Source organism: Pipistrellus kuhlii, unplaced genomic scaffold, assembly GCF_014108245.1.
Source record: "Pipistrellus kuhlii isolate mPipKuh1 unplaced genomic scaffold, mPipKuh1.p scaffold_m20_p_17, whole genome shotgun sequence".
Classification (NCBI taxonomy): domain Eukaryota; kingdom Metazoa; phylum Chordata; class Mammalia; order Chiroptera; family Vespertilionidae; genus Pipistrellus; species Pipistrellus kuhlii.
This window is the reverse complement of record NW_023425482.1, coordinates 16,102,225-16,127,860: the sequence shown is the minus strand read 5'-3', so window position 1 is coordinate 16,127,860 and position 25,636 is coordinate 16,102,225. Positions and strand designations below refer to the sequence as shown.

At 46.0% G+C, this 25,636-nt stretch overlaps 1 protein-coding gene and 1 long non-coding RNA gene across 2 annotated transcripts in view; one reads left to right on the top strand and one right to left on the bottom strand.

Moving 5' to 3' along the window:
• Window positions 1-2,751: 2,751 nt before the first annotated feature.
• On the top strand, window positions 2,752-25,433 carry LOC123652482. Its single transcript, XR_006741853.1, has 3 exons — window positions 2,752-3,957; window positions 23,865-23,871; window positions 25,423-25,433. It is a non-coding gene; the product is annotated as an uncharacterized LOC123652482 (long non-coding RNA).
• The window catches only part of GLG1 (golgi glycoprotein 1), a 109,044-nt gene continuing 89,018 nt past the window's right edge, over window positions 5,611-25,636 (bottom strand). Inside the window, exons 15-26 of the mRNA XM_036441014.2 lie at window positions 24,883-24,996; window positions 21,228-21,316; window positions 20,243-20,360; window positions 19,448-19,540; window positions 17,213-17,350; window positions 15,520-15,643; window positions 14,708-14,850; window positions 14,423-14,524; window positions 13,404-13,511; window positions 11,279-11,399; window positions 10,604-10,710; window positions 5,611-8,027 (exon numbers count right to left, since the gene is read on the bottom strand). Coding sequence (XP_036296907.1) covers window positions 7,860-8,027; window positions 10,604-10,710; window positions 11,279-11,399; window positions 13,404-13,511; window positions 14,423-14,524; window positions 14,708-14,850; window positions 15,520-15,643; window positions 17,213-17,350; window positions 19,448-19,540; window positions 20,243-20,360; window positions 21,228-21,316; window positions 24,883-24,996 — 1,425 coding nt within the window. The 3' untranslated portion in view covers window positions 5,611-7,859. The remainder of the gene's footprint in view (window positions 8,028-10,603; window positions 10,711-11,278; window positions 11,400-13,403; window positions 13,512-14,422; window positions 14,525-14,707; window positions 14,851-15,519; window positions 15,644-17,212; window positions 17,351-19,447; window positions 19,541-20,242; window positions 20,361-21,227; window positions 21,317-24,882; window positions 24,997-25,636) is intronic.

The window sequence follows — 25,636 nt, the reverse complement described above, 5'->3', positions numbered from 1 at the left end:
TGGAGTACAATGATCAAAATCAGGAAATGAACCATAAAATATTTAACCTACAAACCTTATTCAAATTTCAACAATTCTCCCACCAATATTCTTTAGAACAAGATTTTTAAAAAATTTCTGGTCCAGGATCCAGTCCATGCACACACACTGCATTTAGTGATCACGTCTGTTTCCTTTCATCTGGAACAGTTCCGCAGTCTTTACCTTTCATGATGGAATGCAGGCCAGTTATTTTATAGAATGTCCCCAGTTTGGGTTGTCTGATGTTTTCTCATGATTAGATTCAGGCTGTGCATTTTTAAAAAATATATATATTTTATTGATTTTTTTACAGAGAGAAAGGGAGAGGGATAAAGAATTAGAAAGATCGATGAGAGAGAATCATCGATCAGCTGCCTCTTGCACACCCCCTACTGGGGATGTGCCTGCAACCAAGGTACATGGCCCTGACCAGAATCGAACCTGGGACCCTTCAGTCCACAGGCTGACGCTCTACCCACTGAGCCACACCGGTTTCAGCTCAGGCTGTGCATTTTTGACATGATTACCACAAAAGGGATGTTGTTTCTTTAATGTATTCTATATGAGGCACATAATAACTATTTGTCCCAATATATATATATAATTAATTTTGGGGAGGTGCTCATCACAAACACACACACACACACCAAAACGTTTACCAAATTTTTATCGACTATTGATGCTTTTCTCCTGAGCAGTGATTACTATGGTGGTTGTCAAATGGTTCCTAGAGTTTAGTTCTTTAGGGCTTCCAACTGAAATCCTGGTGCCGTCTTGAATTCTGATCTTTATCTTCTTGGCACCGATTCTGCAGAATCCTGGCCAGCTTTACGGAAGTGTGGGTTTAGGCTTTTAGGGTCCCCTCTCGTAATATTTCAGACTTCAGTGAATGGAGGGAGACCTGAACCTGTTTTTAAGGTCCCAGAGGCTTCAAGTCTTTAAAGAACTCGGTTAATTTCTCTTGTTCCACCTGAAGTCTTATGCCTGGGGAAAACCTGGATCCTTGGCCTCCTGCCAGAATTGGCAAACGCAAGTGGCTGCAGATTGTCAACTTGCCTTTCCATGGTTCTCCCCTCTGCAATCTTTTTTGTTTTGTTTTAATCTTTATTGTTGAAAGTATTACATAAGTCCTCCTTTTCCCCACGTTAACCTCTCCTAGCTCACTCCCGTTCACCCCACCCCCCAGGCCCTCACCACCCCATTGTGTGGCCCCAGGGGATGGATGGATGGATACACACACACACACACACACACACACACACACACACACGTTCATTGGTTGATCTCTTCCCACCCATCCTCCCTAGCCTTCCCTCTGGCATTTAACAGCTTGTTCTTGCTTCTATGTTTCCGGGTCTATTTTTGATCTTCAGTTTATTTGGTTCATTAGATCCCACATATAAGTGAAACCATGTGATACCTTTCTCTGATTGACTTATTTCACTCAGCATAATACTCTCCAGGTCCATCCATCCTGTGGCAAATGGTCAGAGCCTTTTGTTTTTATTGTCAAGTAGTATTCCATTGTGTAAATGTACCAGTTTGTTCTTTTATCCACTCATCTGCTGATGGACACGTAGGCTGTTTCCAGATCTTAGCTATTGTAAACTGTGCTGCTATGAACATAGGGATGCATATATCCTTTCTGATGTTTCGGGTTTCTTATGATATATTCCTAGAAGTAGGACCACTGGGTCAAATAGCAGTTCCATATTTAATTTTTAAAGGAAACTCCATACTGTTTTCCACAGTAGCTGCACCAGCCTCTCTACAATCTTCACTTCCATGGGTTACTGTTGCTTCTGCAACTCCCTTAAACCATAAAAACAACCAGTTTCACTAGCTTTTCTAGTTATCCTCACTGGGAGAATCTTTCAGTTACAAAATGCTCCATTCTACCCGGAAATGGAAGGCCTACACTTTCATTTTTGGGGGCTGCATAGTATTGCATGACATGGTGTCTCACTTTAAAATTTAACCTCTGCTCTATTTATAGTTGTTAAGTTTCTCGTTACTATAAAGATTATTGCAATACCCTCATAGGCATGCCAATATACGTGAGTTCAATTATTTTTATGGGTTAAATTTGTGAAAATAGAACTGCTAGATCGGAGGGTGGGATGAATTACAACTTTCACAGGCATTGCCAAGTGGTTCTCCAGGAAGCCCTTACACTTGTCGGGGCTGAGAGTAAATGATTCATAAATGACTGTAATTTCGAGTGGTCAATATTCTCTCTGCCTCTTCAGGTGCCTCCAGCCTCAGCATTCCGTGACAAGGGGACGAGGTAAATCTTTGCTACCATGCAAATTCATTAAGCTATTCCTTTTAAAGCACTCAGAGGCAAATCAGCTTTGCTGAATGAAGAGGTCAAAGAAAAGGCCCGACAAGGAGGACACAGAGGTCACTCACCCAGAACTGGGAGGGCACAGGAAACAAGTGCGGCCCAGCTCCGGACCTCACCGGGAGGCGGCCACTAGACCAGGCAGCATCCGTGTGCCGTGTCTGTAAGGAGAGGGTCCAGGCAGGTGCCCTGCCCAGGAAGGTGCCTCAGGCTATGGCTTAAACACGTCAGGATGAATAACTCTGAACACATCAGCCTGAGAGTCAGAAAAACCCAGATCTGACTGCCGTCTCTCCTCTAAACATCCCATGGTCTCACTCTGCTTGACTCAACCACGAATACCAAAGCCCAACAGTAAGGTCTGTGGGCATCAGTGACAAGTTCCCAGTTGGCGCTCATGGCTCCACAGGCTTCTACACGCGGAGCTGCCGGTTGGAGCGTCTGCCCAGTCACCACAGAGAAGATTTAACAAGTAAAAACCTGCAAACTCTTTATTAAATTCTCCCATTTCATCTGTACAGGAAAAAAAAAAATGCACATTATGTTCAGAATCTCAGTAACATCTCAAAATTACACAGCAAGAACATGTAAAAACAAGGAACTGCGGGGATTTTATACATAGAAAGGAAAGCCATTTACAAAAGAGGCTTGTTCATTTTCCTTTCCTTTCTTTCTTTCTTTCTTAAAAAAAAGTTAAAGGCCTACGATCTCATCCAGCATGTGCTGCAGTCTGTTTTCCTGCTCGGGCTGACCTGGGAGCGCTGTTGGGAGGAGCCACTCCGTCCAGGGCACTGCAGTCTGGCCTCAGCCCCCAGCTTGTCTGCCATAGGGCCTGCGGGGCCCTGGGTCCAGGTGTCAATTCTACGTTGGGGGGAAGGCAGAAACAGAATACACAGGCACTATCTGAATGTTCTCCTTGCCCAGGCAGAGTTCTCTACTGCACATACCCCAACATCCCTACCTGTGCGACGCGATGGAAAGGAGGGGAGAAACCACCGTCAGGATCCTGCCACCACCAGCCCCAGCAGACCTCCCACCTTTGTGCTCCAGATACAAACAGTCCCTCACTAGATGGCTTGGGGCAGTGGTCAACAGAGCCAAATATCAACAGTATAACGATTGAAATTTCTTTTGAGAGCCAAATTTTTTAAACTTAAAACTTCTTCTAACACCACTTCTTCAAAATAGACTCGCCCAGGCCGTGGTATTTTGTGGAAGAGCCACACCCAAGGGGCCAAAGAGCCGCATGTGGCTCTTTAGCTGGTTTGCTGACCACTGGCTTGGGGGAACCGGTCACCAAAGAGTCATGACTTATCTGCTGACTTGGTTGCCCTGATATGTCATTCCTGGCTGCTTAGTGGAGAGGACAAGAGCAGTGCAGTTAGCGGAGCAGCCAACCAGACAGACAAACGTCTGCTCTGGCCAGAGCCCCAGACCGGGCGGGGGGAGGGGTGTCCTGGAAGGCGAGGGCATCGGAGTGTGCGTTCTACAGAACTGCTCTGGGGCTGCACACAGGGTGAGAGATATAAAAGGGATCCTTGAGGTTTTCCCAATTTACAAGAACCTGAAATACAAATGAACATCCCTCTAAAGTAGGGGTGTCGAACTCAATCAGAGAAGGGGCCAAAATCTAAAATCCAGCCTAAATCGCGGGCCGAATGGTTTACTGAACAGTCATAAACTGTCATTGTGATGGAAACGCAGCGGAGTGCAGTGATGACAGCGCGGTGCGGGCCACATTGCAAGGCCTGGCGGGACGGATTTGGCCCGCGGGCCTTGTGTTTGACACATGTGCAGTCTAAAGCCATGTTCTGCTATTGGTTCTATGGCCAGAATTCAGGTTGGATGTGTCAGACTGGCTGGCTGGCTTCCAGGGGGACCTGTTCTAGCTTCCTTCTCCACATCTGCTCACTGAGTGTAAGTCCTATGGGAGGCAGAGGAAGAACTGGGACGTGAAGGCCTTTTCTCGGCTAAGACAGGAGGCCCAGAAAGCCCCCTCCCCTCCCTGGTGAATCACTGCCGGGGATCTGGGGGTAGAATCAGCACCACCCCTGGGGGCGGGGAGGATGGGAGGCAGTTCCGGAAGTCACACTCATGAGTGCCTCTTCCCTCGGGAGAAGGCGGGCAAAGCCAGCACACAGCGGACACAGCTGTAAATGGACGCTACGGCCTGACCATGAGGCCAGAACATCCACCCTATTATGTGACCTCGGGATACGGGAAGAAATGGGGTCTCAGGAATGTTCTGTCACATCCTCCAGATGCAAACAGTCCCTCACCAGATGGCTTGGGGCAGTGGTCGGCAAACTCATTAGGCAACAGAGCCAAATATCAACAGTACGATGATTGAAATTTCTTTTGAGAGCCAAATTTTTAAAACTTAAACTTCTTCTAACGCCACTTCTTCAAAATAGACTCGCCCAGGCCGTGGTATTTTGTGGAAGAGCCACCACACTCAAGGGGCCAAAGAGCTGCATGTGGCTCGCAATCTGGTTTCTCTCTCCCCCCCTGCCAGCAGCACTGCTCTGTCCCCCAGAGAAGTTCAGGAGCCTCTGGGAGGCCTCCCATCTCGGCGCACCTTGCTAGCAGGCTTCTCGGGACAGCAGGAATAGTACAGGGCCAGGGCACCAGGTACAGTCTCCTCCTGGAGCCACCCTCAGCGGGAGACGCTCCAGCACAGGGAGGATGCGTCTCGTTCTTGACATGTTGCCCAGATTTCTGATTTCCGCCTGTACGCAGTGTCTCCAGCCCGGGAGGCCCCCCCATGCCTCTGGAATATCGTGGAGCACACTAGTTATGAGCCCCTGAGACACTGGAGTGAGCTAGTGAGGCCAGGAGAGTTATCTGGCTACTGTAATTTCCAACAGCTGCCAGGAGCCTTGGCCTCGGCCAACCCCCCCACCTGCTGCTTATGTTATTGTTCATGGCTGGACAGCAGAAGAGATAAATGCCAAGGTCTTCATCAGCTCCTCCCCTAGGGCCGTGGTCCCTTCTTCTTGACTAATTCTAGACTAGCTGACTTACTAACTACTGACAGGAGGCTGACCCCAGAGGTGCCTGTGTATCTGTTTTGTGACACCAAGTGCAGTGCAGAATAGATGCAGCTGGTTGCAGGCTCAGGTGGCACGGGGCGTGGAAACCCGCCCGGAGTCTCAGAGCCCAGAGTCTCAGGCTGCTCCAGGAGGCCAGGGGAATGCTTTCTTACAAGCCACTGTGGGCAGAGGCAGAGTATGCCTTCTATCCCCACCATCTCTAAAGGCGACAAAAGTTTCAAGAATCAAACCCCTCAAACTCCCGCCTCTGCTGCAGACAACGAAGGAGATCGTCTCAGCTCAGAAAGAACAGAAACATCGAGGCGTTAAACTATGGAGATGTTTTACATGAATAGGGAGGGAGACTGCAGAGATGAGATGGTACCAGCCCCTCCAAATGGCGAACGTTAATCTCATCCTGTAAACAACACCGGACACGTCAGGGGGGCCTGCGTGTAGAGGACACCCCCACTTCTCGATCCCAAGCCTCAGCAACCTCCACCACCCACATGGGAACCCCTGGGGAAATGGCGTGGGCCAGCTCAATTTGGTCCAACCGTGGAGATGGTAGGGGTGTTGCTCAGATTCAAGAGTTTCAAGTTTTACGAGACGGAAGAGTCTCAGTTGCTAAGCATCAGGAAGACCTAAGAGCAGGACCGAAGGAACCAAGCAGCGCAGTGGCTCCCTCAGGCAGGGGCGACACACAGCTGGCTTCTGGAACCCACTGCCTCCGGGAAAGGTTGCAAGGAGAAATAAAAGAAAAAGAACACCACAGTATCAAACAGACGTCAGTCAGGTCAGACCAGGAGCAGTGTGGACCAGCTGACCCGTGAACTGACCACTCTGTACTGAACACACCGCAGGGGGGACGAATGTGTGGGTCCCGGCACACACGGATGGTGGCCAAGGGGCGGGGGGAGGGGCGCCATGGTCTATGCAGACAGTTTTAGGCACATGATTTATAACACTTTGTGGACGTCTAACAGGTTAATAAAATATATATTATATAAATATATCTCCTACTGTACACGCCGCCCTCTGAGGCAGCCACTGTGACTCCATGCCCCAAGTCCAGCCAAGCCGTGCTGGGTAGAACCATGATGCCTGCATCCTCCCTCTGAACACTCCAACCTGCCACCTGCACACTACGGGGCGAGGGAGGGTGGCCAGGAATACTGCTCCCATTAAGCTCAGATTCTGAAAAGACGGACAAATCACCAAAGTATAACCTTTACCCAATGCCTTCTACCGTTGGGTGTCCGCAGCAAACGGACAGAAAGGAAGAAGAATGGAGAAAAGTCTCCATCTTTTAATGTAAGAACTTTCCACGCCCTCTCCAGGTAGAGGCATAAAGGGGCTGTCTAGGAAGGTGGCTCGGAGCCTGCAAAAAGGTCGGGCTGGACTGCAGTCACACCTGAGACCAGGCTGCATCTTTCTAAGCCACTGACCTGACCTGCAACATAAAGCAAAGTTAACCAAGCCCTGGCTCCTCCTTCCTGCCCCGAGCCCCGCCCCCACATGCGCTGCTTCCGGGCAGGACTTCTGGAGCACCCGCTGCCCCAGCAGGGGCCATCCCAGGCAGCCGAGTCCCGCACTGGCCTGGCTGAGGGAGGGCACTGGGACTCTGCTGCCTGGGGACCCGGGTCCACCTCTCAGTGCAGATCAGCATCACAGAGTTTTGATCTCCCCCCACCAATCCATTTGCCCTTGGCCTACAGAGCCTCCTGCTCCACTTCACGGAGCTGAGGAGATCGTAGGAATACATATGGCCATGGAGTGGGGTCTTGACCAGCAGTGGCTCTGTTAGGGTGGAAACTGGAAGGCATCACTGTTTCAGCAGAAGAAAACAGGATCCGAAGTTGGCTGGTTAGTGGTTTCCCACCACTTGGTGAAGTCCGTGGCCCTGGCATGGCCCAATGGTGCTTTTGAGAAATGAGCAAGACATCCCGGTTGTAGCATGTTGGGTGGTGCGTTTCCCCTTTAACGTCCTGTCTTCATCGTACACAGTCACACGGAAGGAAGAACCCACTGCCCAAATCAAGCTTGGAGGAGGTGTGTTACTATATACATTTTTTCCTTTCTTTAAAAATTTCTCTCCTTTTTTTGGTGATTTTTTTTTTTTTTAAAGAAATCATTTGAGTTGCAGGTCAGATGAGTTGGTTCTGGAAGTACCTGTGGTTCCATTGGCATGAGAGAGACTTGTCTACAGGTAAACCTATGTCTGCCAACAACGGCGATAACCAAAGCGGCCGGCGGCTGATGCTGCGCAGACGGTCGGAAGGAGGGACACCAGGACGTGGGTGAGGTCTGAGATGGGACGATGCAGTGGTACCTGCTGCTGCTCTGACACGGGTGTTTGTCGGTGGAACCTCTGAGAAGGACGAGGTGAGTGGGTTCGCTATACAGGAGGGCTGTACAAACTACGTCCTGGACAGGCAGTTCCTTCGGCGGCCGAGGCGGCTCTACCTGTCCTTGAGCTCTCGTGTCACTCGCTTGGTGATCCGTCCACACATCAGGCCGATCAGGAATAATATACAGATGCTCCCGCTGATCACGGAGAGAATGTAGTTCTTGGACGGGGAGGTCATCACTTGCATGGCGAGGTCGGAGAAGCCGTCCGCGGGGGCCACCTGGAACGACACGACAGCGTCACCCTCTGAGGGAACCGGGCTGGGTGCTGCGAGCTCGAACGAGCCCGACCTGGTTCCTAGCTTACTTCGTGCCATTTCTTTTGAGGAGCGAGGGCAAGGGACAAGAGCTTCAACTCCTTTTCTCTGATCATGACATTCTATGTATCTGCTATGTAAGGCTAGATGGACCCGGAGAGTATTCTGTAAGTGAAATAAGCCAGTCTGAGTAACACAAACACCGTATTATCTCACTTACACGTGGACTCTAATGAACAAAATAAACTGAAGAGCAAAATAGAAACAGAGGGCTGGGGAACTGGATGAAAGAAGGTGGAGTGATTAAGCAAAAAAAAAACCAAACACACACATATATAACACGCAGACACAGTTAGCAGTGTGGTGACAGCCAGAGGGAAAGGGAGGGAGCAGGTGGAGGTGGACAGAGGGGGATAAATGGGACGGAAAGAGGCACTCCTTTGGGAATGGGTGTACGACGCAGTGAGCAGGTGATGTTTTATTGAGTTGTACACTTGAAATTTGTATGGTTTTGTGAACCAATGTCACCCCAACAAATTCAATTTAAAAATAAAAATAAAGGAACTGTTAAGAAAGTAAAATAAAACAAAAACAACAAAAAAATATTCGAAAATACAGCCAAATTCAAAGAGGGGGGGACCCCGTTTCATCTCAGCAATCACTACCCCCAACAAAGTTAACAGCCCCACTGAGGACTGGGCGATGCGCTGGGCCTTGGAAAGGGCTCAACATGCTTACAAACAGCCCTCACACCACCTCACAAGAGGTTTTAAAAAACATATATATTTTGTTGACTTTTTACAGAGAGGAAGGGAGAGGGATAGTGAGTTAGGAATATCGAAGAGAGAGAAACATCGATCAGCTGCTCCTGAACACCCTACTGGGGACATGCCTGCAACCAAAGTACATGCCCTTGACTAGAATCAAACCTGGGACCCTTCAGTCCGTAGGCCGAAGCGCTATCCACTGAGCCAAACCGGTCAGGGCTCACAAGTGGGTTTTATTATCCCATATTGTAGATGGAAACCCAGAGGCCCAAGGACGTGGAGGTGGTTTAGTGACTTGCAATAGGTCACAGGTTCTTAGGTATTATGATTCATTTTACTCATATTTGCTGCCTTTTAAAAAACAATTCAAATTATGTTATATGCTAATTCTTTATCTTGACTTGTTTGCACTCATTATTATATCATAAGCACTCCCCACATCAAAAGTAACATGCAAACGTGATGGACAGGGACTGACTATACTTCCCCGCGTCCTCACTGTGGACGTGACCATGTAACCAAGCTCCCCCCTCAGTCCTCCTCGCTGCGCCCCTCCAGGAGCTGCTGTGGCAGTCAGACCCGGAAGGCTCCCCAGGCACACACTAACCTTGGCTGGGTGCTGAAAAGGCTGGCCCAGAGATGTCTGGACTGCTTCTTTGCTCAGCCCATGTACACAAAACAGAGCAGGAGGCTTCAGATAAACGCAATCTGAGCACCAGCACTTGTCAACCCAAAGCAGCAGTGGCAATTCTTAGAAGATACAAGTGCAAACCAGTGAGGAAGCTCCAATCTCTGCCACCTCAACTGACCAATGACGTCCAAGCAGGAGTAACAGGTGCTTAACCCCTGGCTATTGTAACAGTGATGGTCCTTTATGTCTATGTATGGAAACTTTCTGTGGTCTTTCCCGTTTGCCTGTTACCCTTGACTTTTAAGCACACGGGTGACAGGAAGAACTGGCCAAGGATTCCTGTGTCCTCTCTCCATCGAAGGAATGTCTATCGCCGCGCAGGGAGACAGAAAGAGCGTGGATCTAGAAACCTGACTTTTTCGCTTTCGGCAAGTCATAATTTAGGAAGTCACAGTTTCCTCCACCATAAAGTGAGAGAATAATCATTCCACCTACCTCATAGGTTTCAAGTTTTAAATGAGGTAATATATCCATCAAAGTGATTTGTGAACTACAAGGCAATGTACATATGGGAAGAACTGTAACCATTCTTCTCACTGAGTTTGAGTTTTTGTAGGAAAAATCCCCCCATCCCTGGCCCAAGTCCACCTGGGTACCACACACTTTCACCAGTGCCCTAATCCTCTCTCCGTCTATGACTCTCCGTGCTCCAGGCTAGCTGAGGGCTGTCTCACATACGTATTGTGCTCCAAGTGACTGTGCAAAATTAGAAAAACAAGCTGCAGCAGGAGTGGCTGCACATCTTCCTTTTCTCACGGGCATGATGTCTAGTTTCTCTTGCACAGTCGGCTTAAGTCACATCCTCCCTTTGGGTGACTCACTTCTCAGTGGTGGGCTGTGGGCCCCTGAGGGCAGAAAGTACCAGCCCTGGCAAACCCTAGCAGACACAGCCCAATGCAAAGAAAGCAAGGCAGTTCCAGGCTCAGGAACAGCGAAGGAGGCTCAAAGGTACACGGGCAGATTTTTCTAATTCGCTTCCTGCCGGCCTCACAACAAAGACCAGAGAGCCAGCGAAGTGCCTTGAAGAGACCGGGAACCTGGCAGCCCAGGTGGCCACTCCAGCAGTTGCTCTCGGCCATTACCTTCGCTGCGTAACTCCACATCTCAATCCGGTCATTGAGGCGCTTTTTGCACTCCGGCTGTAACCTCACCCGCTTGTCCTCCAGGGCCTCCATGAGGCAGGACATTTCTGTGGAAGGAAAGGGATGAGAACAGGCTGAAACCCTACAGAACTGAGAGATTTCCGTAAAATTAGGGGGAAGGCTATCTAACCACCGGAGACTTCAGATCTGTTGAACAAAGTTAAATCCATTCTAGGAAACTTGACCCAAGATGTAACATGGAACATATTTCATTCCCCAACATGGACTGTCCAGTCTCTCCTAAAATCTCTCCTGTGTTTACTGGGCACACGTGGCACAGAAACAGCTGCCCACCTGCCCGGGTTCTACGTCATACAGAGTGTGTGCACTGAGCCTAACGTGGCTGCCGGGGAAACGGAGGAAGCTGAGGCTGGACAAGACGGGAAAGAGATCTGTGATGGCGGCCTGACTTCTGCTTTCCCGAACACAGCCTTTGTAGCGAGATCAGCTCAAACCGCAGGCTTACTCCAAAGCTCATTTTGCCACAAAGGCTCAGAGGATGTGCCTGTGATTGAGCTGCAGCTACAGGACAGAGTCGCTGCCACTAACGTCTTGGGGGGAGCCTCCGCTCCTCCCCGGACGGCTCAGACGGGGTCGGCGTGGACACGGACTTACGGCGCCCGCGGCCGGGGGTGATGGCTGCACAGTGGTGCTTGATGTCCAGGGCACACGCTGTGTGAAGAACTGGGTCCACGAAGATGTCTGCTTTGCTCTCCTTCAGCATGTTTAACACCTCCTGGAAGGGAAGGATATTGCAGAAGGAGCTTTTATGGAGACAATGCATCAGATCTGTCTGCAAATACTTCAGGTACAAAGAAGTCAAGGAGAGATATCTGAGGGTTGACAACAGCCTGCTCTGAGACAGGCTGTAATGTGGTGATGATGCAAAGAGTGCAGACTTTCAGTATCCAATTTTTTTTTTTTAAATATATTTTATTGATTCTTCACAGAGAGGAAGGGAGAGAGATAGAGAGCTAGAAACGTGGATGAGAGAGAAACATCCACCAGCCGCCTCCTGCACACCCCCCACCGGGGATGTGCCCGCAACCCAGGTACATGCCCTTGACCGGAATCGAACCTGGGACCCCTCAGTCCGCAGACCGACGCTCTACCACTGAGCCAAACCGGTTTCGGCCAGTATCCAATTTTTAAAAAGAATAGTTTATTGATTCTGAGAGAGAGAGAGAGAGAGAGAAAGGGAGAGAGAGAGAGAGAAACATCAATGTGAGAATGTAGCATCAATCTGCTTCCTCCTGCACACCCTTACTGGGGGTCAAGCTCGTAACCTGGGCATATGCCCTGCCAGGGAATTGAACCAACAACCTCCCGGTGCACAGGATAATGCCCAATCAAGCCACACTGCCGGGGCATGTCAGCTCCAACAAAACTTAATTCAACAAATATACTTGGGGACCTACCTAGTGAGTGAAAAGCTATTTGCTAAACAAAGCAGGAGCTTGTAAGATCAGATTTGTATTTTTGACATTATTATTAAATACTAAATGCTAGTATTCACATTGATGTAATACAGGTATTCTGTTACTTTAAGAAGTCAGAAAATGTGAATTCTGAAAATCGGAGTGATATGCTATATGAAAATTCCCAAACAAAAGCAGACGTCTGCAAAATGTTTCACTTTCCTCCAGTATCCTCAAAGGGAAAAGTAATGCACAACGCAGAACGCTGCTGCAACAACGATTCTTATTTTCGTTTAAAGAAGTTCTGAGCAAGAGACATAAACGTAATAGAAGTGTAATCAACTCTGCAAACCCTCCAATTAATATGATGAGATCACAGGAGGTAATGCCAGGCTGGTAATGATTTGTTAAATAAAAATTAGTTTGCTCTCAATAAAGACTGTAGTCCCTGTAAAACAATAAAAACAAAACTCAAATATTGCCAAAAAGACCTCTTCAAAGTTAGATGAGACCAATGGATGACAAAGGGAAATATATTCATTTAGCTATTAGTGAACTAAGACTGTAAGAAATTGGAAATATTTCTAGTACCTGAAAATATTTGCACACAATACTCATATGGACTCAACAATGACTTCACTGTAACACTTTTAAAAAATATATATTTTTTTTATTGCTTTCTGAGAGGAAGGGAGAGAGAGAAAGAACATCAATGATGAGAATCACTGATTGGCTGCCTCCTGTATGCCCCCACAATGGGGATTGAGCCTGCAAACCAGGCATGTGCCCTTGACTGGAATTGAGCCCGGGACCCTTTAGCCTGCAGGCCAACACTCTATCCACTGAGCCAAACCAGCTAGGCCACCGAAACACTTTTAAAAAAAGATAACGCTTTTTAAAAAGGTCAAATTTTCAATTTTGTAATATACTGTAGGCTTAGTCATATTTTGATAAATTTGTTTTTAGGTGCTGTTTCTGAAATGAATTAAATTTTTAGTTTAATTGATTTTTATGAATGCAATGCACTTACTACTGATATATTGGAATTGACATTTTGCTTTGGTATTCCACTCAGAGTGCCCTTTAAACAATGGCCTAGTCATGTAAATGAGACATTCACAAATAATTAACACATGTAACAGAATATTTAAGTAATAGGCCATTAATGGTCAAGAATCATATAAAGTTTGGTAAGAGAGAACAGCATAGCATTCTGGAAAGGAAGGTTTAGATTTTATCACCGAAACGTGCAGAATACAGCATTAAAAGGACAAAGGGGAAGAGGAGAGAAAGCAAGTGGGGGAACTGCTGACGGTGGCTACCTTTTTGCACATGTCTGTTTTGATCTTGAGCAGGTTAACTTTGAGGCACTCCTCCACCTGACCCGTCTGCTCCTGGGCTGCTGCTTCCTCGGCACACAGATTGGAGATCTGTCCGGGAGACACAAAAACACTCTCACCAGGAACCTCCATCTCTGAAATGAGCAGATCTGGCGATCCTCCCACACATGTGCCCAGAGCCCCACTCAAACAGATTCCTCCTCTTCCTCCTCCCTCCAGAACGAGATACCAGGCTCCGTTTTCCTTCACAAGGACAGCCACAGAGTCAAAAATCAGCCAACATGCAGATCTCATGCTGTCAATCCTGAGACCTGAGACAGATTGTCCCAGGACTGCGCAAGGACTAGAATCAAAGATAATCCCTGATCCACAGGAGGAAAACTATGCAGCCAAGAAAAACACTAAAAGCAAATGCTTCACATTTCCAGAGGTTCAGGGTCAACCCAGATTCACAACTCAAACACACACACACACACACACACACACACACACACACACAGAGGGGTCAGGAAACATAGCCTACAGCACAGATTAAAAACTTAATCTTTTTGGACAGGTCTGAGGAAGCTTGTTCGAAGTATTTTTAGCTATGACCCCCTCAAGTTCACATAATTTGAAAGGTTCTTCACTCAGCCCTTTCTAGCTAGGAAGGCAAATGATTTCCAAGGACCAGCACTTTGTCAGAGCTATTATAAGAGCATGTCTATCTTCCTGCCAAGTCTTAGGGTGTTCTGGGTTCTAGAAGGGAAGAACAAACTACATGTAGAGATATAATAGTAGAATGCTTTTGTTTAATAGAGAACTACAGAATCAGCCGTGTATAGTGACAGGACTAACTCCGATTTACAGAGAACCAGGAACTTGGACCACGGAGAGCCTAAATGATGGCCCTTCAACTAACCCTGGAGTCAGGGCTCAGGGAAAGAGACTAAGGAACTTTTCTCCAATGAAAACTTCTCTGACCAGCTCTGTTCGCAACCAGCTTCATACCCCAATCCTACCTCATCTGAGCAGTGCAGCTGGAGCTGAGGATCGAGTCGGTAATCTAGAGCAGACTCCTGAATAATAATCCGGATCTGGTCTTCGCAGTCTGAAGAGAGGCGCTACATGTGACAAAGGGAGAATGTGTCAGGCTATTAGACAACTTTGGCTCTTTCCTTGGCCCTGACTTGGGAGGGCGTAGAAAAGGCAGTAGGAGCGAGCGGGGGGGCCTTCTACGAGAACCACTGCCAGGAACAGAGGCGGCTCCCTGAACACGCCTCTGTGGAGACCCCGGGACAACCTACCTGGTCAGCATATCTCAGCTTGAGGCAAGAGATGACTTGGCCCTCCAGTTCCGAATCCTCCTTGGCCTTAGTCAGGATACCGTGACAGAACTTAGGAATGTCGGCTTTACAGGCTTTCCTTAACACAGGGTTTAGGCGGTAATCTAGAGCAGAAAGTGTTAAGAACATGATAAAATATTCCAACTGGATTCATACATTTTTAGAGAGCCACCTTCCAAAAAGGGACATATTATATTAATTAACACAAATAAACCATTGATGTGTTTATTCAATAAATGTCTATACACTGAGCTCTCATACAAATCAGGAATCTGTCTACGGGGCAGCAGCTGCTCAGAGTCTGAGACTGAACTTCTGAGCAGTCCTCACAAACATCAAGCAGACATCAACCTTCCCCATACAGTTAGTTTTGAAAATACTGAGAACAGAATATCCAACTCACCTTGGCCATTTAGTTACAAGGTTAACTGAGAGATAACAATTTCTCTGCTCTAAAATAAATGACCCATATACTCACCCGCCACATGCAAGAAGTTTTAATAAATCTCTAGACTTTTCAAGAAATCTAGCCCTGATTTCTTTTGTAAGCCATTCAGAGCCAGTTTTCTATTTTTTCAGCCTCTTCTTTCCCATGGCTTTCATTCTGTTCTCCTGGATACTATTCAAGGGAGGATTAAGCCCTTTTGCTTACTTCCAAGCTCTCCCTGAAAATTCCCAAGCAACAAAACACCTACAGTTTTATGAGGCATGGGTCCACCCACTCAGTTCCATTAAGTGCGGGACCAGGAAAGAAAGCCAAGCCAAGATGTTACCTGTGTTCTGGGTGATCTGGCGCTTGGTTATCATCTGCTTGCATTTGGGATCCATCAATTCACTGTTTTTATTTTGTTTCAAGCACTGCAACATGGTTTTGGAATCTGCTTCTGGACAGAATCTCTGCAAAGAATCAAAGTTTTATAAAGACAGCTATTCAAACATGGCAATTAACACCATCTGCATCACATGTATTACTCAAACATCTGTTGAGAAGCTTATGACAGAAGCAGCCTGAGGTATCACTTGGTAAAAGGAAATGACTAGGTGTGAATAAGCATTCAACCTCAAGACCCTATTCTTATCCTACTTTCCACTGTAGCTCTCACATTTCTTTCTCCTACCTCAGCGTTTGTTTCCTAGTTTACAGAGGATTGATTTCCTACCCTCGTGGCTGTTACCTTATGTGGCATCTCATGAGCTTAAACATTATTATTATTATTATTAAAAAAAAAAAAATGTATATATATATATATATATATATATATATATATATATATATATATAATTTATTTCTTACAGAGAGGAAGGGAGAGAGATACAGAGGTAGGAACATCAATGAGACAGAAACATCTATCAGCTGCTTCCTGCACATCTCCTGTTGGAGATTTGCCCGCAACCAAGGTACATGTCCTTGACCAGAATTAAATCTGGGACCTTTCAGTCCGCAGGCCAATGCTCTATCCACTGAGCCAAACCTGTTTCAGCGAGCTTAAATATTATTAAGCATAAATTTAATTGTACCAGGTGGCCAAATGTCTACCTAATTCCAATGGGAAATTCAGGAATTGTCCACTAACCCATGTGAACAGGGATGGATGGAAAGGACCATCTGGTTTATCTCTTAACTACAGGCTAGTCCCTATATGCTGGTTAGTGTCCTTGAAGTCAGAGCTCCATTTTGGACTAGTAAAAAATTCCTTCTCTACCTGCTAATTCTAGTATACTGACATCTGAATATGGTGATGTGAACTGGTGACTAATCTTTATAAAAGTAATATCAAGTTTCTACAAACCCAACCCTGATTATTTCCACTTTTACAGAGGACTCAGTTCTATCAGGCCCACCAAAAGAGACCTCTAACTTTCACCATTCTCTTTGAAATGCAATAGGTTGAAAAGTAGCATTTTATTTTAACGGGAAGCGGAAATAAGTGGTCAGAACCTTAAGTTTAATCTCTGTATATATGGACAGATCCAGGAACTGATGTCTAGGTTCTCAAATCAGCGAATGTTCACTGCAGAAGTAAATGAACCAAAAAACTCTTAAAATGGAAAGCCTTTCGACGGTGGTTGAATTAATGACAGGACATTCTGATGGTGGCTTTCTCAGTATACCACCACGAGTCGCCCCCAAAACATTCATTAGATCTCTAGTTACTCGTGGCTCAGGTCTAAGTGAGGTTGGTTATCTTAGCTCAGGGGTTTTTTAACTTGACCATACATCAGTATCGTCTGGGGAGCTTTACACCAGACGCTCCACTCCCAGTCTGGTCAGCAGATCTGGGGTGGGGCCCAGGAACCTGCAGATTCCCCGGGGGTGCTGGTGCTGCTGGTCTGGCACTAGACTTTGAGAACCACGTGTATAAACAATGGAAGCGGGAAGATCACATGAATTTTCTGACATTTAAAGAGGTTCATGCTGTCGTTTTTACTCACCCTGTGCTTAGTGCTTGGTTTTGGACCTCTTACCTTTATCATCTGCTTGCAGACCCTCATGAGCGTATAATCTAGTTCTGGGTCCATCATCTCTGTCTCCTGCAGCTTAAAAACTTTCTGGTGGCAACGGGTACTCAGCTGCTTCTTGTTTTCTTTCAGACATTCAATAATCTAGGGTGTAAGAGTAATGGTCAAGTTAAGGGGTATGCCAGGATTGAAAACCCATGTCTTCTGATTGAAGCATTCAGATCTTAGTACATCCCCACTTTCTATCCAAGTACCTTCCATTTCTAATTCCTAGGTAATAGGAATCATGATTCCCTTAACAAGGAGAATTATATTTATAGATTTATAACTTCAGAGTTATAGTAAAACAACCTTATAAAAATAATGGATGAATAGCAGACTGTACTGAGCTCTAAAAGGAAGGAACCCTACTCAGGATTCCTGGATTCCTTTGCCTTCTCGAGCTGATCTTGTCAAGATTCCTTCTGAAGCACACAGGAGGCTCTCTGGCTCTCTCTGGAGCAATAACCTGACCAGACTGCAGGCAAAGGCCGGAGGTTCAGTTCAACTCACCTCTTACCACAACACAATATAGCATTAGATGCCTTGTATAAATTAGACCCAATCCTTACCCCACACAGTGCAAACTTCATATAAACAAATAAGCAGAGTAAAAAATAAAATGGATTAACATAAAAGCATAAAGTATATTATGCCAAGTAAAAGAAGCCAGTCAGAGAAAGACAAATGTGATCTCACTTATATGTGGAATCTAACGAACAAAATAAATCGACAAACTAGAGTCAGAGGCATAATTACATGGAACAGACTGACAGATGTCCGAGGGGAGGGAGTGTGTGTGGGGGAACTGGATGAAAGGAGGCGAAGAGATTAGTCAAAGAACATATATGAGTAATGCACAGACACAAACAACAGTGAGGTGATGGCCAGAGGGAAGAAGGGGTGGGGGCTGAGTGGAGGTGGGCAAAGGGGGGGAAAATGGGAACATCTGTAATAGTGTCAACAGTTAAGTTTTTTACAAAAAAAGGAAGTAGCACAGGATGGGTTTATGGGAGTGAATTAAGTATATCCTGACTCTCCTATCCTCTGTGAAAGAAGCAGACGGAAAGCTGCAGTAGCCAGGGCTATAGCATAAAGTCACAAGACTTGGGTGAAATTCTCAAGGCACAATCAAGAATCATCAAACAGCGGAGAGAAAAGGTAACAGTGCAATAAAAACATATTGTTTAATAGCCTCAGAACAACACAGAAGGAAGTGGTAAATGATAAGCAAGAACAGGTTATGAAAAGTATCAACTGCAGATCTGGAGAATGAAAACAGCAGAATGGCATGAATTCTGAGACTGAAAGCCAACCAGAATAAAGAAGTAAAAAAAAAAAAAAAAAAGAAAGAAAGAAAACCTAAGTATATCATAGTGAAAATACAGATTGTTAAAGATAAAGAGAAAACTCAGAGGCAGAATTACTACATAGAAATGAGACTCAGATTGCCCTAAGACTTTGCATCAACACCACCAGGAACAAGAAGACAATGAAGTCACTATCTCAAAGGAAAGCTCCATGGGAATGCCTGAACTACTGAATAGAAGGGGCAGTTGAGTTACTGGGAAAACATGGGGGAGAGGGGGAGATCAGAGGGATTGAACAAAAAAGGAAAAAGAGAGAGAACTTAAGGATATGGACAACAGTGTGGTGACTGCATGGAGCTGGGGGCGGAGGTGGAAGAGGGCATAAAGGGGATAAATGGTGATGGAAAGAAATAAAATAAATCCTTGGACTATTCTAAAAAAAAATTATTTGCTTGCATTTCATTCTTGATGATTCTGGGTAGGTCCCTGTTTCCATGTATTTAAAAAAAAAAGTTTCTGAGGTGATACTTGTGTAACCTTTAGTTAAGAACTGCAATGGTAACATGGGGAGGGAATAACTAATTATAGAGGTGCAGAGTGTTGGGAAAGCTATTCAGAGGATGAGGCATATGAAGGATCATTAAGAGATTATTAGGCAGACATGGAAACCGAGAGAAAAAAGAATAAATAGGAGACAAAGAGAAACTTGGGGAAAAGTCTGGCATAACTCGTGAACGGATGATTAGATTGGGACAGATGTGATGAGGCCTATCCCATCGAAGAATTAATTTTTAAAATGTCACCTTCACACACACACACACACACACACAATAAATGAAGTAACGTGTCACCTTCACATTACTTCTGCAGTTAAAAACGAACAAGAAGCTACCTGGGCGTTGCCATATTGCGCCGTGGAACAGTAGTTCTTGATGTCACTCTTGCAGGCTTCGTACAGATCCGGTTCCAGACGGATGTCCTCTGTCTGCAGGAGGGGGAACCAGCATGGAAAAGGGAGGTCACTCTGAGCTGGAGATGTCAAATGTCCTACATATTTTTTTTTTATTGGATCCTGTCTGGTAACCACGTCTACACAGCAAAGTGGCAGGAGGACGGAGACTTGGTCTCAGTGCTGCCCTAACTAGCTGCACGGCCTCTCACAGTGCACGGTGTGGCCGACTTCCACTTCGCCCGGGTGATCAGTGCCTGGCACTCCCCTGGAGGCTGCTGTTGGTCAGGGGCTGGGCACAGACCTCAAACTGACAGGATCGAATTGAAGGGGGAAAGATCTTTTTTTCATGCTGGGGAGGTGTCTCTTGTTTTTACTTTCCTGCTAGAGATGAGTTTGGGGCAGGGAGCCCAGGGTTGCAGGCGGCCATCCTAGGGAAAGCGGCCTCATGGCGAAGCTGGGGCAAGGACAGCAGAGTGAAAGGAGAGACCCCTGATCCCTCGGACATCACTATGCAATGACTGTGTTGCATGCTTACAACTCTTGTCTTGCTCGGGACTTTCAGTTTCACACAGTAAAAATCTTTTCTCATTCAAATACAAAGTAAAACAAGAAGCTGCCATACAGTAAATTTTAGCACAACAGTGGCTAAAATCTTTCAGTTAGCCCTCGCCCCTCACCCACTTCCTCTCCCTGGCCCCGGGGCTTCTGGGATCGAGGCTCTGGTGGAGGCATTACCATCTCCAGCTCCTCCACGCGCAGCTGCTTGCGGCACTTCAGGGACACCCTGTGCTCCTTGGCTTCCTGCAGAGTGTCGTTGCGCACGGTGGTGCTCAGGCAGATCACCACGTCCACCCTGCCGAGGAGAGGAGGAGGCTGGGGCTGGCTGCAGCCACACAAGGGCAGGCGGCGGAGCGCTGGGCTAGGCGGGAGCAACACCCCCTCCCGCAACTCCTGACCCTTTCACCCTGTTTTGAATGCCTTTTCTTTAGTCTGTGTGATCAGAGCTCTCAAAGCAGCAATTTGACTGTATATGTCATAAAAGCTGGGCCACAGCCCAAAGGCTGACTATATTCCCGACAGGCAGGGAGGCCACAGAGGCAAGGACAGTTTAACACGCATTTTGTTAAAAACATGTGATCAGAGAGGAAGGCTGCTCTTAACTTGGACCGTGGCTTGGATGTCCATACTGTGAAACTCATTCCTGAGAAGTATAGAAACCTGAGCAAAATGGGAACTTGGTTTACATGAGGGGAAATAGAAATGTGCCTTTGCAAAGAATGACAGGGAAGGATTTAGGTGGTCCTGCTCCACAAACTCATCACTTCCCTCATTAAGATGCAGTTCCTAAATGAATAAGGTTCTGTTTTTCACTGTATCTCTAACTCAGTAAAGCCACTCCCTCCCTGAAGAGATGACGGAGTGGAATTATGTCGGGAGGAAGTCAGCTAACCTCGTTGTCACACTGCTACTTGATCCCAAGTACACAACCTCCATCTGGGAAAACTAAAAAATGCTTCTTTAGTCCCTGGGGTTCCCAATCAGAACTACCACCACCAATGGTGGCTCAGCAGCTATAGAGATGATGTCCAGACAATGCAGTGTTTGGCCACACTCCCCTGGGCTACCAGACAGCGGGAGGCCACCTGACATCTTGGATATTCATTCAGGAGCTAAGAGGGATTTTAGAGAAGCAGAATGAACCAATTATAAGCTGCATTACTTCTTCTTTATGTTGGGGCAAAGTTTCAACACATCCTCTTTGCAGGCCATTTTAAACTTGTAGGAGAACCGAAAATCCTTCATCTGCACCTAAAAACAACAATGAAAAAGAAAGTCAGAAGCTCTGGGGCAAGTCCTAACCAGCAGTGCTGGGCGACACTGTTTTCATAGCGTTTGCAGAAGCCAGCCTTCCGGACTCTGCGTGACTTGTCCTTGTCTCCACGGGCTCCGAGAACTGCTGACCTCCCCGTTCCTCCCTCTGCTGCACGCACAGCAGCCCCCTGCCATTCCAATCACACACATGCTGGTCCCTCGGCCAGAGGACCCTTCTCCCCGACCTCCCCCGGTTTTCTCTGTCACTTCCTTGGCGTTTCTACTCAACTACCTCCTTCTGCAGTCCCTTGTCTCCTTCATCCTCCAACCCTTTCATGCATTATTGTTCTTCATAGGTTCTCCTGATACTATCTGTCTCTTACCAGAACATAGTCCACCCACAGGGCAGCGTTTGTTTGTTCTACCCCAGAGGCCCTGAATCCATCTGTCAAAGGCTATATGCCCCAGAAGAGGGGAATTTTACCCAGATGTTTGAACTTCATCCTCCTGGCAAGGAAATGCCTGCTTTACCAGAAACACTTCCGTTAGACATGTGGTAACAAAGAAGAGCGTGACTTAGCCTTCTTATTATGACAGATCTGGGTAACATGATTAAATTTTGAAAAAGGCTTTGAGCCCAGTGTATTGATACATATTTGGGCTGCTGCAATGGACAGTGACCCAAAACAGCAGGTCTCACTGATACTGTTCAAGGAAAAGCTAAAATACATCATGAAAGCAAGGGATGTGACTGAAGCAGGAAATGCCTCCTTACTGCCTCTATCCCCAATGGGATACATACTCTCTAAGGGTACCAACTACATACAGTCAAACCGTGCTTCTAGAAATCCTCCCATCTCACTTCTCTACCAAGTTGTTTATTAACAAAAGTCTCACCCTTTTATGCTGGTACCTCCGCATGACAATAAGCGTCTCTCAGGCAACAAACAAAGGAGAGAATGCTTTTGTTGCTGGGGAAAGCAATGATTAGCAGTTTAAAACATAAAGAGACCATTAAGAATGCTAATATTACCAAAACTGGTTTGGCTCAATGGATAGAGCGTTGGCTTGGGGACTGAGGTCCCAGATTCGATTCCGATCAAGGGCATGAACCTTGGTTGCCGGCATATCCCCAGTGGGGGGTGTGCAGGAGGCAGCTGATCAATGACTCTCTCTCTCATTGATGTTTCTAACTCTGTATCTTTCTCCCTTCCTCTCTGTACAAAATCAATAAAATATATATATTAAAAAAAAAAGAAAAAGAATGCTAATATTACTAATGGTGTGAAAGAAACAATGATCACAGACAACTGGAGAGGTAGAAAAACTGTTGTGGATTTTGATAAACAAAAAGCAGTTAGCCAGTGATAACCATTTCAGAGGCAGTAATACGTGAACAAACAAAGATGCTGCATGCTGACCTGAAAGACACCACTGGAGTGAATGCTAAAATGATTCATTTAAAGCTAATGGGGGGAAGAAACCAAGATGGCGGCATAGGTAAACACCTGAACTTGTTGCTGTGCTACGCACAACCACTTCAAAACAACCACTAAACGACAAAATGGACATCATTCAGAACCACAGGAAGGCTGGCTAAGTGGAAATTCTACAACTAGACGGGAGGGGAAAAGCACACTGAGATTCAAATGAGGTGTGGAAGTCAAGTCCAGAGATACGAAGGCACACACGTGGAGAGGGTTGGCAACTGAGTACTCGGCTGGCTTTTTCAATCCTCAGGGAGACACAAGCTTCCGATTGCTCTCAACTCCAGTCCTGGATAAGACTCTGGGGATCCAGACTCATACAGGGAAAAACTGGACTGTCTGGCAGTGGGCGAAAAGTGAGGGTGGCTTTTTCTCAGAGGTGCTTGCAGCGATTACTGCAGAACACTGAGACCCAAGAGCCTCTTATGGCAGGGGTGAGGACCAGCAATTGCTGCTTGCTCCGCCCTGAGACTCCATCTCATTCAAGCTTTGCACAGAGGCTTTTGCATTTAAATGGCCTGGTCCTTTGAAATCTAAACTTACCTAACAAACTGCAGCTGAATCAGTGAGACCTAGGACATCCAAAAGAAGGTCAAAGGCCCCAAAACAGCTTGCACTGCTTCACAGCTGGGCCTCATCTGGGAACCTCCAAAACCCAATCAAATAAGAGGAATCTGCAGATCTCTCTGTTGCTTCTGCTGGGTGGCCTCAGGCAAAGGCTAAATTAGTACATCCTTGGAGATCCAAGAGCCAGTGTACCCAGGGGTCAGAGTAGGACCATCCAGATTACAAATCCTCAGATCCATTAGGGACACAATCAGGGGGCACCAACATCAGAATTATGGGGGTGCCAGAAGACGAGAGAGTGCAAGGTACTGAAAACCTATTTGAAGAAATAATGACAGAAAACTTCCCCCACTGGTGAAAAAAATAGACTTACAAGTCCAGAAAGCACACAGAACCCCAAACAAAAGGAATCCAAAGAGGACTACACCAAGACACATCATAACTAAAATGTCAAGAGCAAAAGACAAAGACAATATTAAAAGCACCAAGAGAAAAACAGTTACCTACAAGGGAACACCCATAAGATTGTCAGCTGATTTCTCAACAAAAACTATGCAGGCCAAACTATGTGGCAAGAAACATTCAAAATGACGAATAGCAAGAACCTATAACCAAGATTACTCTACCCAGCAAAGTTATCATTCAGAATTGAAGGTCAGATAAAGAGCTTTACAGATAAGAAAAAGCTAAAGGAGTTCATCACTGCCAAACCAGTATTATATGAAATGCTGAAGGGTATTCTATAAGAAGAGGAAGATGAAGAAAAAGGTAAAGATAAAAATTATGAACAACAAACACATATCTATCAAGTGAATCTAAAAATCAAGTGAATAAAAAAACCTGATAAACAGAATAATCTGGTGAATATAATAGAATCAGTGACATAGAAAGGGAGTGGACTGACAATCCTCGAGGGGAAGGGGGTGTGGGGGATGCGGGAAGAGACTGGACAAAAATCATACACCTATAGATGAGGGCAGTGTGGGGGGGTAAGGGCATAGGGTGAAATGGGAATCGGATGGAAGGTAGATATGGGGGGGAAAAAGAGGAACAATTGTAATAATCTGAACAATAAAGTTTTTTTTAAAAGGGAAAAAAAATAAAGCTAATGGGGAATAGTTGACAAACTTGAAAAGATGTGTTTGTTTGTTTTTTAATAGATTAAACAGTACATTAGACATGTACTATATATAAGAAAGGTTAAAGCAGGTATTCGCTGGAGGGTCTGGAACGGATTAATTCGATTTATATTCTTTTTACTGGGAGGAAATGATTTGGTTTTCAAACAAATCATTTCTCGTTTCGAACAGCCTTCAGGAACGCATTAAGTTCGAGAACTGAGGTCCACTGTATTTATTACTGAATTTTCAGAATCCTAACAAAGCATCTGGCCACAGCAAGAAAAAAACCACATTTATTGAGAACAAGTCAAAATAGGGCATGCATTTGGAGAAAACAATTTTTCACAAGAGCAGTCAAGACAAAAAGGCTCTGCCCGGTGTTACTGACCAGCTGGAAGTGGGTGACTCCAATGGCGCACTTCTCATTCATGTCCTTCTGGTGTTTGTTTTGTATCAGACACTCCATCAGGTCCCCAGAGTCTATCTGGTTATCTGCCACATCCTGAAAAGGCAGTGCACATTTACACTTCATTTGTAACAATTAATAAACACATCTTGTAGTCTAGTTCATAAAAAATGCAAACAAGGTATGTACTAAAGTATGTCAAAATAAGCCCAAGAAATCACAAGGGACAAATATCTAGGGAATAAAATCCACACAGCAAGCTGCCCTGCATGAAGCTCCAACAAGAGCATGCACTATGCAGTCAGTGCTTCTACTCCTTTGCTTCCTGGGTGTCAGATCCTCATGGTTCCTGCGTGTGTTTTGCTCCCAAAATTAGGTAATCTAATACTTGAATAAAGTAACAGAATCTGCTCAATATCCAGGTACAAGAAGACAGGTGGAAGGGGAACCCACTGATGCTGCTAACAAGTCCTGCACTGACGTAATGGAAGCAATCAGCCATGCCCCTGGGGCCTCCCCCAGCCTTTCTAAAGGGCATCTCAGCATCTGCTGCAGAGCACACATCTGGACGCCTACAAAGGATGACATAGTAAGGTTTCCCAGGATGACAGCACCCCCTCTTGATTTTGTTTACATCTTTAACTTCTCAAAGTTGGCCACTCAGGAGTAACGTATGCTGAAGACAGATGATCCAACACACTTGGGGGCCAGAGGACTAGTAAATTCAGTTCTGTCT